A 20,256-nucleotide genomic window follows, 5' to 3' on the forward strand; every position below is an offset into this window, starting at 1 on the left:
TTATATGAAGAATATATTTATATTCATACAGGCTTTTTCATTGTTACACGTAATAGAATATTTTTGTTATGCATATAATAATATTTTTACAAACAGCAAAGGTGACTTAATATTAACTGTTATATTATTGATACATATACATTCATATAGAATTGAAGTCCACTATAATAAGGTGCCTTAACCTGGATTCACATTAAGTGGTTCAGTCGGACTATTCTCAAATGTCTCTTATGTGTTGCAGCCTTTTTGACAGGACTGCTTACTGGCCGCTTATCTATACATCTATAAATATAAATAAAATTAGAGTGTCTGTTTGTAATATTGAAATAACCATTTTTTACTACATGCATACGAATACATATACGGTCATATACCAAAATAACATTTTTTATAATTTTGGTCTGTCTGTTTGTTCCGGCTAATCTCTGAAATGGCCGGACCGATTTTGACGGGACTTTTTTTGGCAGGTAGCTGATGTAATAAGGAGTAACATAAGCTACTTTTATTTTAGAAAATAAAACATAAAAATAAAATCAACGCGGACGAAGTCGCGGGAACAGCTAGTAAGACATGTAATTAGGACAGATAGAGCAGTTGAGTGCGCACGGCCATGACATATACGATGATGGACGACTAGGATTTTTAATTATAATTTATAATTAGACAAGATCATCGTTTAATAATCGACGACAACTTTAAGGGCCGAGCAGACCGTGTACTCAGTTCAGATTAACGCAATTATAAATCCCTCCGATCGATCCTCCGTCCAATTGGGGGATTGACATCACGATAGCCTGAGCTGAGGTACGAACTCCAATGTCGCCAGACTAAAGTCGTATCAGGCGGGAGTTGCCTTCAGCCGCTCCATATCTCCACCCGCGGATTTGGAGTGCCATCTGCACTCGCGCCCTATCGTCCGAGTAAGCTGTAAAGGCCATGCTGGTTTTCAGCCGCTCCATAACTCCCGTGGGTTTGGAGTAACATAACACTCGCGCCCTATCGTCCGAGTAAGCTGTAAAGGCCATGCGGATAACAGCATTGGAGTAGTCAAAAAAAGCATTTTTGAAGCAGCCGAGGTATAAAGCCAAATGTGTCAATCGTTTGATTAATAAAGCCAAATGAGTCAATCGTTTGATTAATAAAGCCAAATGAGTCAATCGTTTGATTAATAAAGTCAAATGAGTCAATCATTTGATTGACTCATTTGGCTTTATATCTCTTCACAGTCTCATAAGACAATGGTCCGACTGGCCATAATAGTATGAAGCCAGGGTTAGATGTCTTATAGCAATAAAATATCACACGCAATGTCAATAGCATTAAGTATATACTGCATTATGGTCTTATATTAGCTTTAATAGCAACAAATAGCATTAAAAAAACGGCTGATAATTACCAATGTTCACCAATATATAAACATACATACAATAATTAAATATTCTGAGTAATAATATATAGTAGAATGAGCGCTTAGATTTTAGTTTAGTATTATACGTGGTTAGTTATACAGGATATACAAAGAAGGACGATAGGCTACTCGCACAAAGTGCAAATAAATTTGAACTTGCTGTACTAAACTGGTTCAAATGACTGAACACTTAGTATGATATTTTAAAATATTCACAAAGTTATATTAATCAGTTCTGTGAGTGATATAATTGTATTTCGAGATTTCTTATACAACTCATAAAACTGAACTACTTATCTACAGCAAGAAATAAAGCGGAAATGTGCGATTAAATTTGAACTTTTTATACTAAACTGATTCACATAACTGAACACTTAGTATTAAAATGTTTCGTGAATAATATTGTTAGCTTTCGCATTGGTATATCCTATATAACTAACCTTGTATAAGTACGATTTTATAAGAATAAAAAAAACACTTAATTAATATAATATACATGTATAATATAGATCCCCTTATAACATAGTTAGACGCTAGACATCCCATTTTAATACCTATTGTTAATAAAAGATCGAGTTACTTACATGTTTTAAAACGGCCCATACGTAGTAATAAATAATAAGATTTTATATAAATAAATAAATTATTATAAAATAAATAATAATATATTTACATAAATATATTTCTTTTATATGTCTACAGAATCCGGTTTTACGCTAATGTTGTCTTTTTGTTCTCAATATTAATACAAATTGTTAATTATTTGATTATTGTGTCATATTATCAACAATTTTGAGTTTATTCAATATTCTCAGTTACTGATACTAGAATTGTCAATTTGTATAAGTTCGTTGTTGAATGTAATGCAAACCGCAGTTGTTATCTTTATAGAAATATATAAAATATAAACAGATATATAAAATATACACAGATATTATATTAGGTAATAGACTGGCCATATAATTAATATTTATATAAATTTATTTACGGGACGGTTATTTACCAATAAATGATATTGTAATACATTTTTATATGTTATTAATGTCTAAACAATGTAATAATTATTATACATACAAGTGTACACACGACAGTAAAGTCATGGATATTATTGATGAATTTGTATTGGGTTATAATACCGCTATATACGAGGCGGTCTGGTAAGCGAAATGGCATGCTACTCAGCAATGCTTAGAATTGCGCCCGATTTGAGAGTCGTGTGAGTTCGATAGAAACAATGTTAAAATGTTAAGTTACAAATATATATTTATCTTTTCGCGATCCGATCGCGGTCTTGTGAGTCTTTAAGTTTATGTAGTGTAATAAAATGTGTTGTAAAAACGTAAACCTATCTACATTCTAGTTCGTATGTTTTGTTATTAATGTTAACTATACGCCTTTATATTCTTTCGCTGCAGTGTTGCGAACTACATAGAACGAACGTTGCAATGAATCTATCTGTAATCGTTTCATTGTGTAGTGTAGTTGATAACAATTCTCATTCTAATCACATCAGAATCGATAGTTTCTGTTAGGTATATACCATTTTGTAGTTACGGAAACTGTTACCAAATGAGATATACGTAATCGCAGAACTGTCGATATATATTGTTGAAACGAGAATTGTTTGCAACTACATATCACAATCAAGGATCTATTTTCTCACGTCATATTGCATCAATTTTTACTAAGTAATTATACTCGTAGTAATAGTATTTTTCTCCTATCTATACTAACACCAACACACATTTGTCACTATTGAATCTTAAAACTAATTAACTATTACTCGTTACTTAATATTATCTTATACACCAATAGTTTCTCGACAGGTATCTAGCAGTTCTTAATGTTATATATAATCATTTAAAATGAATACATATATTAATATATATATTCTTTTTAAACGATTAAATAAACACAATATAATCAGATTAATAATTACATATTAATCGTTAAATTAGCACACCTATCTTTACTTATTGTATTAAGAAAAAAAAATACTTGAATGAAATAGCTCAAACATAACAATTGAATTTATTGTCGGTAATAACAACATAATAATTTAGAAATGTTGCGCTTACAGACGATTTGTTAATTTAAAAATAAACACAAATTAAAGTCAAATATTAGGTTTATTGTAGCAGTATAGATAATTTACACGAATAGTATGATATGGTGGATGTATTTGTAGATATGGTATAGGATTGTACGAGTATGTTTACTCTGGGAAAGAACCGATTTGAAAATGTGACCTTAAAATTATCCAAGCGTCATAACTGTGTGCTCTTTGACGGACAAAAGTATTAATGTGAAAGTACCCTTAATAATCTAATGACGAAAGGAATTCTAAATATCTCAACGGAAGCAATACAATAAACCGTAAAAAAAATGTAAACAATATAAGTCTGTAACATCATAACATATACGCTTTATAATTATAGACTATCATAAACAAGTCAATATGATTTCAATTTGAATGGAATATGTTATGGATTTTAATAAAATATATTGTGAAACTTATCGAGAATGTATTTCGTGAAATCAGTTTTATATTATATTATTATTAGATACACTGTAGTTATTTGTGTACTTACGAATGATTATTATTAATAATGTAAAAAAAAAGTGAAAAATAAAAATAAAATCATTTTTCAAGTAAACAATATTGTTTTTGTATAATTTTTATTCTTTATTTTTCTTTAACTATTCCTAATAAATTACCCGTAATAGTTCCATCGTGTTTAATATAACTATAAATTAACGATAATCTCAAAGTTTCATTAATAATTATACATGATAAAGTTATTAATCTACCAAAGAATGTATAAAGATTAAAAAGTAGAATAAATATTTATATTATTTTAACAACAGTGGGGACAATTGTAAATTTATTTTTAAATACAATTTATAATGATATCTTATTTAATAATTATAAAACACACGTTAGGATAAAATTTATTTGGAATTACGATTCTGGACTTATCAAGGACAGCTTTGGACGGAGAGCTGTTGTCAATAGTTTGTACAAAATTTCAGCTACGTATATTGTTTCAACAGTCAATATATATACCACAGATAACATAATATTACATACCTATACTAATAATAAAGAGATACAGAGAGGAGTTATTTTAGAGAAGGATAACTCAGGAACGTATGGTTCCTGAGTTATCCTTCCATACATACATTTAAGAAAAAAAAAATATCTCAGGACAATTCACACAGCGCCATCTAGTCCCAAGCCAAGCAGAGCCTGTGTTATGGGTACTAGACAACTGATATAAAAACATGGATGCATTTTTTTTTTGTAAATAAATTCATATTATACATAGAAAACAGACCGATACAAACAATTATACTCATGAATACAGAATGTTTAACCGTGCGAGGAATCGAACCCGCGACCACCGGATAGTAAAGCGGTATGCTAAACCACTAGACCACAGGCTGTCGAAATATAATAATTATAATAACAATACAATTCACACAACGTCATCTAATCCCGAGCTAAGCAGTGCTTGTGTTTATAGATATATGACTGATATAATTACTTAAATACATTTTTTGGAAATACATATTATACATAGAAAACACTTAGTGCAATACAAACAATTATAGTCAAAAATACATCGTGATGAATCGAACCCGCGATCATCGGAAGTAAAGCAGTGTGTTATACATTACTCCAGACTGATATAGTCTATTTATTGTGATAAAATATACAGAACAAAGTTATGAACACCGAGAAGTACCGGGGCGGTAAACTATTATTTAATATAATAATGTACCTACGGACAATTATACAATAATTATAATACAAAAATATTATCTAGAGAATCAATCGATATACATCAAGCTCCTGAATAGATCCTCAAAAATTATAGAAGAATGTATGTGTTATACATAATAAGTTGAGGAGATACAAGGTCGTACACAGATAGACTTATCAGTCTTCCATTTTTAAAGGGGGAGTTAATAAGCTTTCTAAACAAATTTTGTTTAGGTACTTAGCGGAACTGTATTCATATTAATTTAGTTACGGTTTCAAGAAACTTTTATGTGTTCTGGTTTTTCTCCATTTTTGTATCTGTGCCACATCTTTTCATACAATATTTCCAAACTCCGAGTGTAATGTTGACAGTCGTACAGAGTACTCTCAAGGCGAGATTTTGACACCTTCGCTTTTATATATCTTCGGCTGTAGATAAAATACAATTATTTTAGTAATTACATAAATTAAAGATAATGTTTATGTAAATGGAAGTGCCAAACCAAATGGCAGACCACTTGATGGTAAGCGGAAACAGTCATTTCTTTTTCGGACTACTGTTGGCCACAGCTAGCTCCAGATGGTACTACAAATCTGCGGAAGGACTTATGGATTGGTTGAAGGCAAGTCCCGCCAGATGGATACGACTTTACGTTCGAACCTCGGGTCAGTCCGTCATAATTTTAATCCCAGTTTGAATCAGACAGGAGATCGATTGTGATAATCACGATACCATTCAGGCGTTACCAATCCAGAGTATTATTGTAATGCTTCTTACCCTGTAACTTCTCTGCCTAATCTGTATCTTATTTTTTTTTTTTTTCGGAGTACTCTAATGCTGTTGGCCGTAGCTGGCCTTTACAGCTTCACCGGACGTTATGGGGCGAGTGCAGATGGTACTCCAAACCCGCGGAAGGACTTATGGAGCGGCTGAAGGCCAACTCCTGCCTGACGGATACGACTTTAGTCTGAGGGCACCATTAGGGGTTCGAACCTCGGCTCAGGCCGTCGTAATTTCGATCCCCATTTGAATTGGACGGGGGATCGATCGGAGGGGGTATATTATAAACTAAAGTTTTTTTTATATAGCACAGGGGACAAACGCCTCACCCAATGGTAAGTGATTACCGCCGCCTATGAGCACCTGCAATATAAGGGGAATTGCAAGTGCGTTGCCGGGCCTTAAATGAGGTTTACATAAACTCCTTTTTTACAGTTTACCTCAAGTAGGTATAACAAATTATATTCTACGACAATTCACACAGTAAATTGGAATGTTCATATCGTTCAATGGAACATATAGAAGGTAAGGTAGTGTGGTAAATGAAAGCACCAGATTACTGATGGCGTCACGTTAAATATGTAACAATTCAATTAAATTATATAAAGCATAGTAATAGAATAATTCGCATATGTACTCGCATGTCTATAAAGACTGAAAGTAAAAGCTACATAACTTAAATAACAGTACAATCCAATATGAACCACTTTTATCGCAAATAAATTTCCTTTAATTTCTATGAAGTGATGAGATCTTTGGGGGAGGCTTATGTCCAGTAGACGTCTTCAGGGCTGATGATGATGATGAAGAATGCATCATCATAATAATGATAAAAGAACCTATTTTAATATATTGAATAATAACTAATTTTATAATGACGGAAGTTTATGAGTACGGCTGGACAGATGGGTGGATGTTTGTTAGTCTATCCCGCAAAAACTAATGAACGGATTTTGATGAATCTTTACAGTAATATACCTTATACAACCGAATAACACATAGGCTACAAATTTCTTGGAGACGGAGATAGATAGATGAGAGATGGAGAGATGATTTCTTGGAGATGGCGAGATATACGAAGAACGCAGATAGTGTTTAAATTTTTTAACTACTGAAGGATTAATTCCAGGTTCGGAAACAAAAGATGTATTATTGAAACTTACTAATTCACATTCGTGCCAAGTTTAATAGCAATATCTTCATAATTTTGTCTAGATGTGGCAATAAGCTCAGAGCAACCAAGGGTATTTAATTGAGATGCAGCCACTCTGAAAATAATTAATGAAAATAAACACACAAACCAGTTACAAATACAATTATTCATATTACTAATAAACAACCCTGGACAATTAACACAGCGCCATCTAGTCACATGGTACGCAGAGCATGAAAAATATAAATATACTAGCTTATGCCCTCGGCTTCGCTCGCTTTAATTTATCCCCTTAGGGGTGGAATATATCAAAATTCTATGGGGATGCCTACATTATAGTAGCTTTATGCATGCAAAATCTCAGCCCGATCGGTTTAAAATTGACAAAGTTTCATACAAACTTTCATCCCCTATTTTATCCTCTAGGTGGTAGAATTAATCAAAATCCTTTCTTAACGGATGCCTACGTCATAACATCTATCTGCATGCCAAATTTCAGTTTGATCCGCCCAGTGGTTTGGGCTGCGCGTTGATAGATCACTATGTCAGTCACCTTTGAGTTATGTATATTTAGATAAATACTATTTGTGTTGTAAGTACTAAATAACTGATATATATAGTATCCACTAGATGGAACTGTGTATGGAAATAGTTTAGAGTTATTATAATTATTGGCTAATAATCTATGATAATATCAGCAAAACTAAGTTTAAGTTGCTTTAAACCCAATCCAGATTTGTACAGTTTTTTATTAAATACAATCAAGATTGAACTAAACTCTATTATTACGTTGGATAATGAATTATAAAAAAATGATTAAGCTAATACTGAACGAATACGTTGATTACTGTTAAAAAAATTAGAAAGAAGAATAGAAACTCCTTTATTCTAATAAACTTTTTTTTATTAATATACCGCTCATTCCGAAAGCTGACTCAAAGATTCCCATTACAAGAAGAACGAGCAAGAAACTTGCGTTTTGCTAATTTTTTACAGCAGATAGAATTCAATATGAAAACAAGTGATGTGGAGAATGTTCTAGAAAGTATACATAATTTTACCTAGATGCTAAGGTTTCGCCTGGTAGTGTAACCACTGGAGTGCCAGCCCATAGGACATCCATAGCCGTTGTATGACCATTACATAGAGGTGTATCCAAACATACATCAGCTAACTGGCCTCTACGTACATGTTCTTCTTTACATGCAATTCTAGAGAACACTATTCTATCGGGCGATAATCCTGCAATGAAAATTTATTTAAAAAAATTAGTATGCTATCTTGAAATAGTATACAAGAAGTCACCGTAGCCTCTGTTCGCTTATATCTTTTAAATTACGGAACGGATTTTAATACAGTTTTCAGTAATAGATAGATATTTAAGAGGAAGGTTTGTATGTATAATACATGTGTGTTATGATATAGAATTATCGGAGAAATTTAAAGATTTGTAATGCCTCCGGACGAAGTTGAGATGGCTTACTAATTATAAAAGACATATCCGCGAATTTGTCTACTGTCTAATGTTTAAAAGGTAAAATAAAGTTCTTAGTGCTATTCATGGTTACTATATATCAAGATGTGGAGATGGTTTGCCAATGCAATGACATAAGAATACGAAAATTTTAATTATTATCACAGGCAATAATAAATTATAGATTTATATCAGATCGAAGATTTAAATATTATAACCTAAAATATAAGTATATTAATAGTAAATTGAATAATCCACAAGAATTTAAATTAGTCGTGTAGATTTTATATTTGCTTTAATGTAATAATTCGCATATATGCTTTTCCGAATAACATAACTAACGAAAATTGTTATTCGTAGTAAGAAATATTGATTTCTCTAATTGTAATTTCACATTTGAAATTATTACACCTTATACATATTATAAATAATGATATAACATATATTATTAGTATACATGTTACCTAAATTTTGAGCATAATTTCGTATATTCGGCTCTCCAGCAGCCGGAAAACTCAACAACCATAAAACGCTATTCGGTACTCGGTTCAAAATACGGACCCACGCCTCCATCACAAATGGATCCGTTTTATATAATTGATTAAAATTACAATAAACAATGGCATCGTTTGGAAGACCGTATTGTTTCCTTGATGTAAAAATAATATTATTGAACGCCTCTTCACCTGATGCTACCTTCTTGTTTGTATAATTTATTGAGATACCATTATCTATTGCTATTCCACTAACTAATACCTGAAAGAACATATGTTCATTTAGTATTAAATGTTTAAATACATTACCCCTTATAATAGAAATATCATTTAGAAAATATACCTGAACTCTTCTGGAATTTGTTGTCATTTCTATAACATAGTTTGGAATGTCTATAATCCTTTTTGTTTGATCTATAACTTTTAAGCTTTCGTATTGTACAATTTCTTCATATGTATTTACGCTAAAAATATTTTCAATGTCAACATTCTCAGATGAATTAATTACGGCGTTATTAACTTCAATTTCATTGTCTATACACAGTTTAACATTATACTGCTTTTTCAAATGTGGAAACATTTGTTTGTGATCACCAATAAAATAGGTGTGAGGCATATATGCAAATTTTTCACTAAAATCAGAGACTGAGGATATAGGGGATGAAACTTCATCAGTTATAATATAATCCATATAATCAGCGCCACTTGTACCTGGATAACCTAGCCACATGACTTGGATAGGCGCTGGTTTTAGAGCAAAAATTTCGTTTCTCGCACCTTTTGTGTATCCATTCAAATTAACTAAAATATGTATACCATCATTATTGATTCTTTTAGCCGCCTCAAAATTGCAAGTTATTTTAGATAAATCAACAAAATGTTCTGCTTCTTTTTCTATCTTACTACGGAATGTGGTTCCATCGTTTGGGTTTAAAGCATAACAATAAACTTCTACTTTCGATCGTTCATGCAAACCTGGAATGGACTGCATCAAATGTGATGTAGGATGATTGCCAAAGTCGCTACTAACGTACCCAATGCGTATTCTATCAACTGATTTACATTTGTACTTAAAAACAATATTGTTTAGCATTTTAACTTTCTCCGTATACAAATTAGCATGACGAATGGCAATTTCTTTTCTCACTTTATTCGTTAATGGATATAGTATAGAATGATGTGGATGTACTGAAGTTAACTTTTCACTTCTCAATTGGTCGTTTACTATCTCTATAATATTACACATTCGTTTATGATAATCTTGCCAATTACATATTATTTGCAAACAGTGAACCAGATTACAGTACGCATCAGGAAAATCTGGTTTATATCGCAATGCATTCCTATAATACTCTATTGCTTCACTAATATTTCCCATATCCTTGTATATACTGGCCAGATTGCAATGAGCATCAGCAAATGATGGGTTTATTTCTATGGCCTTTTTAAAGCAAACAAGTGCTCCAGTTATGTCTTGTAATTCTCTAAAAGTATTTCCCATATTGCTGTAAGCATCGGCGAACTTGGGCTGAATATTTATAGCTTGTCTGTAATGCATCAACGCTTCGTGGAGTTTCCCTGTAATTGTTAGATTATAAAGATTGTAAAACTGAAATTAGATTATAAATTTTCAGATACGGTTACTCATTGTTACGATGTTTGTTTACATTGAACATTTTAGCTAGTCGTTAAATGTACATAAATAGTGGCTACAATTAGCTGTTTCTAATTAGCAGTAGTTCACGGTTGCAAACGAGAATATTTTTTTTATAACTGCTATCGTATCGTATTGATTTACTTACATAATACATGTAGGCGGGTGCAAACTCTAAATATTCATAACTAAAATATTTATGACACATATTAATTACATTAAAAAAAGTGTTAAATCTCAAAAAATAAATGCATACATTAGATATAAATATTTCAATACATTTTCCATGAAGTTTCAACATAAACAAAAGAATACAAGTATTATATTTTACTAACCTTGATGTTGCAAAAGCGACGCCAAATTACTGTGAGTCGCTGCGAAATTAGGAAACACTTCTAAAGCTCTCATATACAGTGTTGTGGCCTCTTCGATTTTTCCTTGTTCCCTTTTTACGTTGCCGAGATTGTTTAGAGTATCAACATGCGACGGACATAATCGTAATGCTTTATTATAACACTCCTCGGCTTCTGATACAAGACCTTTCTCTTTAAGTGCATTAGCTAAATTGCAGTAGGCGTCTGGGAAATTGGGCTGTAGTTCTATGGCATGTTTGTAGGTGTCTATTGCTAAGTCTATTAGGCCTTGTTTGTAGTATAGGCAAGCTAGATTTCCGTGTATCATGCCATTGTTGGGTGTCAACTTTAGAGTTTGCAAGTAGACTGCTACCACACTGAAAAAATAAGAACGGAATAGTAGTAAGACATTAGTTAAACGTTATATTGAAAAGAGTTTGAATTTTATAGCTGCACTATAAAACTCAAACTCACCCTAGTAATTTATTATATAGACCATCTATTCGCATTAATTTATAGTATTATAAGTCTCGGTCTAAATCTAAATCGACAAGCCAACGATTTAAACAAGACCAAAACGTTCAAAAATTGTCATAGATTAAGCAAGAATTAAAATTTTCAATTTTTCGTCCGCTGAGGTCACTAGTCATGAAAATGAAACGATAGCGCGTTTTAATTTTAATGGTTATGCCATCTAGTGAGTCACAGTTACGTACGTGTTTATATCAACCCCAACTTACGCGAAATCGTTCAAATCCGGGGTATTACTGTAGGAACACGTATTTATTAATATCACAGAAAACTTGAATCGTCAATACAACTTTCTGAAGTTATCCTTCATCTATATTATTTTTCATCTAAGATATATCTACATATAACAAGCGAACCAACCCGAATTCTGTAACTAAAGAACAAAGTTTTAAATAATATTTTACGGTTTAACAATATTTGTTTGTTAATAGTTGATAGAATTGGTCAGTGTTACAATATATTTTATTAGTTTAGAGTAAAACATTGTATTGTATTTAAATTTATTCACCAAAATGAGAAGGTTTTCATTATGTTTACTCGACCCAACTACGTCCGCTTGGATGTTAGTAAAAAAATTAGACATAGATCGACAAATTACTAGTAGGAATATTTCATACTATTTAATTACTTTATGGTTATATTATATCGTTTTCTTCATTGCTTGTGTCTATTGAAGACTTTATATTAAAACTACCAACAGAGTATGCAGTATCAAATATAATAGAAATATCGTACATTCATCATAATATATGAAAATAAATTTAAATATCAAAATAATAAAACAATTTAAAAATATTTAACGTGGAATATATTATTAACATGTTTTATTTTCGAATCTGTTTTTCGCAGTTACAAATCCACAGCTAGTATCAATTTAAGACTAATTTAATTTTGACTTTAATTCTATTTATAAAACATCTAAATAACGCCATCTACTATATTGTAAAGAAACTAATGATCAAACCCGGTTTCGCACGGTTACAATGTAGACACTTTTTTTCGGACTACTCTAATGCTGTTGGCCGCAGCTGGCCTTTACAGCTTCACCGGACGTTAGGGGGCGAGCGCAGATGGCACTCCAAACACGCTGAAGGACTTATGGAGCGGCTGAAGGCCAACTCCTGCCTGACGGATACGACTTTAGTAGGGCATCACTAGGGATTCGAATCTCGGCTCAGGCTGTCGTAATATCAATCCCCGTTTGAATTGGACGGGAGATCGATCGGAGAGGAATATAGACACCGGTGATGTACAATGTGGGCAGTGTAGACCGATTAATAATACTAGTCACCCTAACTGAATGATTGTGGTATGCTATGTATATTATATGTGTATTCGTGTAGGTACTTGTGAATCGAGACGTATTCATACCACGCCAATATGTCTCGATTCACAAGTACCTATTTATTTTAGGTAATCAACAGCTTGTTTACAATTTATGCACAATATATAGATTTACATAGTAAAGCCAATAATAGATACATCAAGAAGTTATATTTAATATTATATTATTATTTAAGTTGGTTATTTAAAAATGATACAGTTAAACTTACCCGGTGTGGGTATAAGTTTGAAATGTATCAGTTTTACACAAATAAGATAGGTTTAGACAACTGAAATAGAAATAATCTTTATTCAAATAAACTCATTACAAGCACTTTTGAATAGTCATATTTTGATTCTACCACTCATTCGGAATGCAGATTCATTACAAGAAGAACGAGCAAGAAATTGTGTGTTGCTCTTTTTAATAGATATATTTTTTATACAAATTCAGTTGCAATTAAATAATTTCATGAACACGCTTTTTGATTGTCATCCTGAAATCGTAAAGATTACAGTACAGTCATAATGGTATCATTGGGATTAATAATTTCTGATGATTATTAAAATAAAATATATGATTAAGAATAGGCGGGGGAAAACGTTAGAGCACTTCATATTGCACTATGAACTTATCTATACATATAAATAAAATTGCAGTATCTGTTTGTAACATTGAAATAACAGTTTTTTACTACATGCATATGAATATAAATATGGTACATACACTATAATAACATTTTTTTTAATTATTCTATGTCTGTCTGTTTGTTTCGGCTAATCTCTGAAATGGCGGGACGATTTTAACGGTACTTTTTTTGGCAGGTAACTGATGTAATAAGGAGTATCTTAGGATACTTTTATTTTAAAAATAAAGTTAAAATTCACGCGTACGAAGTTGCGGATATAGCTAGTTAATAATGTTATCGAAGATAAAATAGATGGAAAGAGAGGAAGGGGAAGACCAAGATACAGCTATATGAAGCAGGTTAAGGAATGAAGAAGGTTGGAATTCTGTCGTATCAACATAAAACATCTACATAAAAGACTGATGGAAGATCTTGGAAAAAGGCAAGAGCGTAACTCTTAAATTATGATTGAAAAATTTTACATACATAAAAATATTATAATTATAATATAATATAAATTTATTATTATAAAACATAAATTTAAATAATTATTATAAAATTATAAATAATACGTTTTACCGTTTTTGACAATAATAAATAATTAAAAAATCGAGCTATTAATAGTCATTTATATAGAAGATATAACTGTATGTTATTATTTTTGAATATACAGTGAACATTCAAAAATAATAACAACAAAGTTTTAAATAATATTTTACGGTTTAACAATATTTGTTTTAATAATAATTAATAACAATAAATAAAAAATCGATCTATTAAAAATTATTATCTAACCATTTATATGGACAATATACATAACTGTATGTTATTATTTTTGAATATTTTTTTAAGCCAGTTTATTAACAATGTATATTTATATAGGTGTCTATGTCTAACATTGAAGTATGTTTTTATAAAAAATATATATTTTAATTAAACTAAAAAAAAATATTCAATATATATTCAAAAATAATAACATACAGTTATATTGTCTATATAAATGGTTAGAGCTAAATTTTTAATAGCTCGATTATTTAATTATTGTTATTAATTATTATTAAAACAAATATTGTTAAACCGTAAAATATTATTTAAACTTTGTTCTTCAGTTACAGAATTCGGGTTGGTTCGCTTGTTATATGTAGATATATCTTAGATGAAAAATAATATAGATGAAGGATAACCTCAGAAAGTTGTATTGACGATTCAAGTTTTCTGTGGTATTAATAAATACGTGTTCCTACAGTAATACCCCGGATTTGAACGATTTCGCGTAAGTTGGGGTTGATATAAACACGTACGTAACTGTGACTCACTAGATGGCATAACCATTAAAATTAAAACGCGCTATCGTTTCATTTTCACGAATAGTGACCTCAGCGGACGAGAAAACATTCTGTAGCTCTCCTTGAACATTTTAATTCTTGCTTTATCCATGGCAATTTTTGAACGTTTTGGTCTTATTTAAATCGATGGCCCCTCGATTTAGATTTAGACCGAGACTTATAATACTATAAATTAATGCGAGTAGATGGTCTATATAATAAATTACTAGGGTAAGGTTGAGTTTTATAGTGCTACTATAAAATTCAACCTTTTCAAAATAACGCTTAACTAATGTCTTACTACTATTCCATAATTATTGTTCTGCTTTTTGGTTTCACTCTGACCTTAAACTGAAATATAAATATATATATTTATATTGATGGCATGATAGAATTGTTATAAAACTAACCAACCATCAATATAAATTGTTCCCTATTATAATGTAACTGGTAAAATTGTTTTCTACATGTAAATGGAGAATAGATTTTGCAAGCGCATGAAATATTGCTATGAGAAAAATAATGAGAAACTGCGAAAGATCGCAATATTGCAATTCTCTGTATAATGAGATAGTAGCCTTGTAAGCTCCGGGAAAAGTTCTGAGTCCTTTCCAATATTGTTATATTAATTGTAACAGTAGATTTATATTACAGTGACTAAGTTGTAACGCTTACAAATAATATTCTTTTATTCTTTTGTGAATTATAAATAATTTAAACATAAGGCTATTAAAAATCATTATTAACGATACCATATACAGTAATGTTTTTAATATATAATTATATTTTAGCTTACAAGCTTAATTACCATAAAATTATAAATAATACGTTTTTACGTTTTTGACAATAATAAATAATTAAAAAATCGATCTTTTGGTCGTCCTCTTACTTTCCATCCATCCACGTTTGTCCTTAATAGAATAGAATAGAAAATCTTTTATCAAGTAAACTTGATTTAAGCTTTTTGAATGTACATGACATTTTTTTTTTATTAATATTATAAATGTGAAAGTAGTGTCTAGTGTGTAGAAACATCCCATTTGTTACAAACACTACTGAACCACTTGGACTTTCACGCAAAAACTACTGAACCGATCATAATGAAATTTTATACACATGTTCTTAGAAGTATTAGAATGAACATAGGATACTTTTTATTAAAAAAAACTTAATATTTTTTATAACTTTCCGAGCGGGACCGCGGATAAAAATTAGTATAGTATACATTGAAATCAACTAATGGACGTAAATAATGCGTCATGTACAAGCAAAATAAAAAGATTGTGAGTTTAAAAACTGTTACAATTGAGACTACTTATCTTTAGAGTCACTTAAGAAGAGTAGAGTAAATATAGAGTAGTAAATACCACAGTAACTGCATTGATACTTGAAATGTGCATTTCAAGAAGGAATCGCATAGTACAAGTGGTTTAGACATTTACAGCTCAATTATTGGCCTGGATTCCTTCTGGTTTAATACATTTTGTTTAAAACAACCTTGGAATATTTATAGTACATCCATATGGTTATTTATATCTAATTTAGGATCTCTAAAATCAGGAAGCAAGGTAAAGATTGAACTTAGTAATGTGATTTTGGATATAACTAGTCAGTCGACTTCAGTATCCTGATGTTCTGTTGATGAAATGGACAAAAAACTGCCTAAATTATCGATTTTTGTAAAGACTTGGTAACAATATTTTTAAAGTTGTAATTGGAAAGCAGCTAAGGAGTGGAACTCTCTACCAGCGTCTATTTTTCCTGTCTCTTACAACATTGGGTCTTTTAAGTCAAGAGTAAATAGGCATTACTTGAGCTTGCGTGTAACAGCTTAGACCACATCATCACTTAACATCAAGTGAGATTGCGGTCAAACGCGCTCAATATTTAATATAAAAAAAAAATTGTTTGATAAGTGACATACTATTCTATTATTCTTGTTCTAACTTAGAATAATAATAATTACTCATTACATTGTTGTCGTAATACTCGTATCGTGCTTTTCTATACGTTCCAACTGTTTATAGAGCCCAAACAAACCCTAGAACTGATCAGTATCTTCTTCTGGCTTTGTTACAAATGACTTCTCTGAATCTACGTTATATTACTAATTTACTTACACCGTAGAAGGAATATAAAAAAAAAATATATAATTAAAATTTCGTATTTTACTGAAGATTTGTGTGTACTGGCAACCTTATATTACATATATTAATATTATTTATATTAATTTTTAATAAAGAAGTGAATAGAACGGATCTCTTGTGTGACAGAGTACTGTAGTTACTAATGGACACACATTCCTTGGTAATAATAATAATAATCTCAGGACAATTCACACAGTGTCATCTAGACCCAAGTTAAGGCAGCTAAAGCTTGTGTTATGGGTACTAGATAACTGATACATATACATAGATATTTTTTTTGTAAATACATACATATTATACATGGAAAACACCCAGACCGATACAAGCAATCATACTCATGAATACAAATGTTTGTGCCGTGCGAGGAATCGAACCCGCGACCATCGGTCGTAAAGCGGTCTGCTTGACCGCTAGACCACCGAGGTCCGAGGACCACGTCAGTCGTCGTCAAATTGGTAAGGTGTAATGTATTTAGATTCAGATTCAAAGTAAAAAAAAGTATCATAAACAATCGTTCTGATAAAACAGGACGTCAAAATATATAAGCAAGCTACCAAAAAGGTTGACTTTGTCAACAGCCTGTATTCTACTGAAAGGATTAATTTTCTAAATTACTACTTAATAATATAATTACATTTCACTGGCTACTAATCTATATTACAGTCGTCCTACTAATTAATTATATAAACCATTCAATGGTAATCTTAGATCCTATTCTGTATCAAATAAACGTAGCCCAGTTCCAGAATTATTTTCCACGTTTTTACTAATTACGTTAATTTTCTTCACAAAATTTCCAACTGGACATACCTTTTCTGGACATTCTTTTTCTGAACGGTAGGGACAAAAATATACCGAGCACATATAGACCGAGAGCGATAGAGTTATATTATTTTCATTTTGACTATGGTCATTAGCGATTATAATCAAAGGTAGTTCTGTAAATGTTTCATACATAAAATCAATAATTCCATTAGCTTCTCGAAGGTAATTGATAATTCACATGTCCTCGCTATTATAAAGCAATATATAAATTTTCTATCGATCTATATATATCGAATTATCTATATACTAACATAATTTTAATGCTACTTAATTATTTGATTGTTATCACTAAGAAATTATTATATTTATGATATAAATAAATGAATTTATATTAAAATATTTGTGTTAGTGATAGGTACGTCGAATTATGCATATTTTGCAGAGCTCTCACAAAATGAACTCGTAATACTTTAATTATTGAAATAAATTATATTATTTCTTATTAAAATCAAGTAGCAACATGAAAATAGTATAAAATGAGCACAGAAAATAATCAAGTCGTCATAAATAGAAAAAAATCAATGACAATATTATTCGCCAATGCAATTAAATATAGCAACGACAGAATATTGTTAAATATTCTTAGGACGTTTACAGTAGGAATATTTCAGAAGCAGAAAGAGGTTCACTCGCTTGTCTTCAATCCAACGTCACGTATTAATTAGATTTAACCAAATCTACCTACTCGCAGTTTCCTAAATATAACCAGTTCGTAGTAAAAAAATTTAAAAAAGACTCATGCAAAAATTTTTACCAGCTAAATTAGGCTTATGTATAATTGAAGAATATTTTAATAATACAGATTCGAAAATAACAGACGCACAGAAAAAAAAATTACGGTTGATTTAGAAAAATATCTAAACATTTTTTTTATATATTCCATATTAACAAAATGTGTTTAGATAATTTATAGAAAAAAAAATGTTAATATTTACAACTTTAAAAATTGCAGAAAAAATATTTTTTAAATATATATAAAATATTACTAACCGTTTAATTTTATTTTTGAACCATGTAATGCACCCATCTGAGAACTCTGTAGATGCGAGCTTCGGCGGCGCGATGTTGATAACTGTATACACGACGATGCATTGGTAATCCATAATACGGACATGTCCTCATGGAGAGCAAGGTTGTACTGACGAGGTATACAACAGACGTTCTCTGAGCATCACGGATGACGCGCCCGCGCCGGTTGCCAACTCCCCCGCTGCGACGCTGCGCCGACGCAAATGGAGGCCTTCGAATCAGATCGTCGGCATATTTCACGCAACGCACGAGCACTACACGTAGGCGCCATCTAGCCGCTATGATATTTACCATACCATAATCTCTACTCGAGACTCGAGAACCGCAGGTAAAATAAACGCCATACTAAAAATAAACACCGCATATGGATGTTTATTCATGAAACGGTCAGCTGTTCGACCGTAACAGCTGATACTTTCACTTATCGGATCGGTTGTACACAACGCAGAACTTTCACGCGGCAGTATTCAAACGTGGAATCCAACAAGTTACGGTGTTGCTACGTTGAATTTGTTTTTTATTTTTTAACAGGAATGTAATGTTATTGTGTGGCTATAAAAGCATATTATATGCGGCGGTACGATAATATCGATTTATGTAGGGCGGCAACGGACGGAGGCGACGTGACTACGCTACGGATGCCCAACGCAACTGCCGGCCGCTCTGGGCTTACACGCTGGATAAAGACGTGCCATCTTAGTATTCCCATACAAAACTGTTACTGAAACTAACTTTTTTTTAATAATATTTTTTTTTTACCGAATAGATACTTTATTATAGGCCAGTTATTAGGATGACAAGATATACGATCCCGCTGAGATCCGAGGTCCACACCTCTGCCTCCGCAATGTCCTACTGACCTATTTTTGCTGAGGGTAGACAGTTTCATTAAATACGCACAAATTAATGCGACTTAATTGACATTTCTAACGCATTATAACATATACAACACTTATAGTAAGTTAATATATATGAATTAATATTCAATAATATTAATTGTGTTTATTGTCGTAGACAAAAGAACATATTATATATACATTTTTAAGATAAATCATGTTCTTTAATTATAATTTAATTTTCTCAAATATATATACAAAAACTCTTGTGTACTAAATGAAATATTATGTCTGGAATGTTCTCGTTGAATTATCCTTTACAATTTTGAATTTTGTTTGATAAATCTATATTTAAGGAACACTTTCTGTTATGAAGAATAAAAAACGTAGCAATAGAGAAATATGTTTTATAATTCAAACTCACAAAGAGCGTTTAAGGAAATTGTTTAGATATAATTTCGACTTCGAATAATATTGAGATATTCTTGAAAATTGACAGATGATATCCCGCATATTGTAAAATTTCAG

At 31.2% G+C, this 20,256-nt stretch overlaps 1 protein-coding gene across 1 annotated transcript; it reads right to left on the minus strand.

Annotated features, from left to right (window-relative positions):
- Nucleotides 1-5,307: 5,307 nt before the first annotated feature.
- LOC131851161 (UDP-N-acetylglucosamine--peptide N-acetylglucosaminyltransferase 110 kDa subunit-like) lies at nucleotides 5,308-18,966 on the minus strand. The gene is made up of 7 exons (XM_059201605.1): nucleotides 18,854-18,966; nucleotides 11,066-11,460; nucleotides 9,420-10,654; nucleotides 9,047-9,338; nucleotides 8,170-8,350; nucleotides 7,119-7,223; nucleotides 5,308-5,603 (listed from the first exon to the last, which is right to left on the minus strand). The coding sequence occupies exons 1-7, from the start codon at nucleotides 18,964-18,966 to the stop codon at nucleotides 5,450-5,452; spliced, it is 2,475 nt and encodes an 824-aa protein (XP_059057588.1). The 3' UTR covers nucleotides 5,308-5,449.
- Between the last annotated feature and the right edge of the window lie 1,290 nt (nucleotides 18,967-20,256).

Source organism: Achroia grisella, unplaced genomic scaffold (assembly GCF_030625045.1).
Source record: "Achroia grisella isolate CSIRO2021 unplaced genomic scaffold, CSIRO_AGI_Agris_v1 utg1173, whole genome shotgun sequence".
NCBI classification, from domain to species: domain Eukaryota; kingdom Metazoa; phylum Arthropoda; class Insecta; order Lepidoptera; family Pyralidae; genus Achroia; species Achroia grisella.

What these genes read in the sequence shown, in the direction of transcription:
- LOC131851161 (XM_059201605.1), bottom strand. Translation starts at nt 18,966, where the DNA reads ATGGATTACCAATGCATCGTCGTGTATACAGTTATCAACATCGCGCCG. An exon ending in TTCAAAAATAAAATTAAACG is followed by an intron (nt 11,461 to 18,853) that starts GTTAGTAATATT and finishes TTATTTTTTCAG; the next exon opens with TGTGGTAGCAGTCTACTTGC. An exon ending in CTTGGCACGAATGTGAATTA is followed by an intron (nt 5,604 to 7,118) that starts GTAAGTTTCAAT and finishes TTTTATCTACAG; the next exon opens with CCGAAGATATATAAAAGCGA.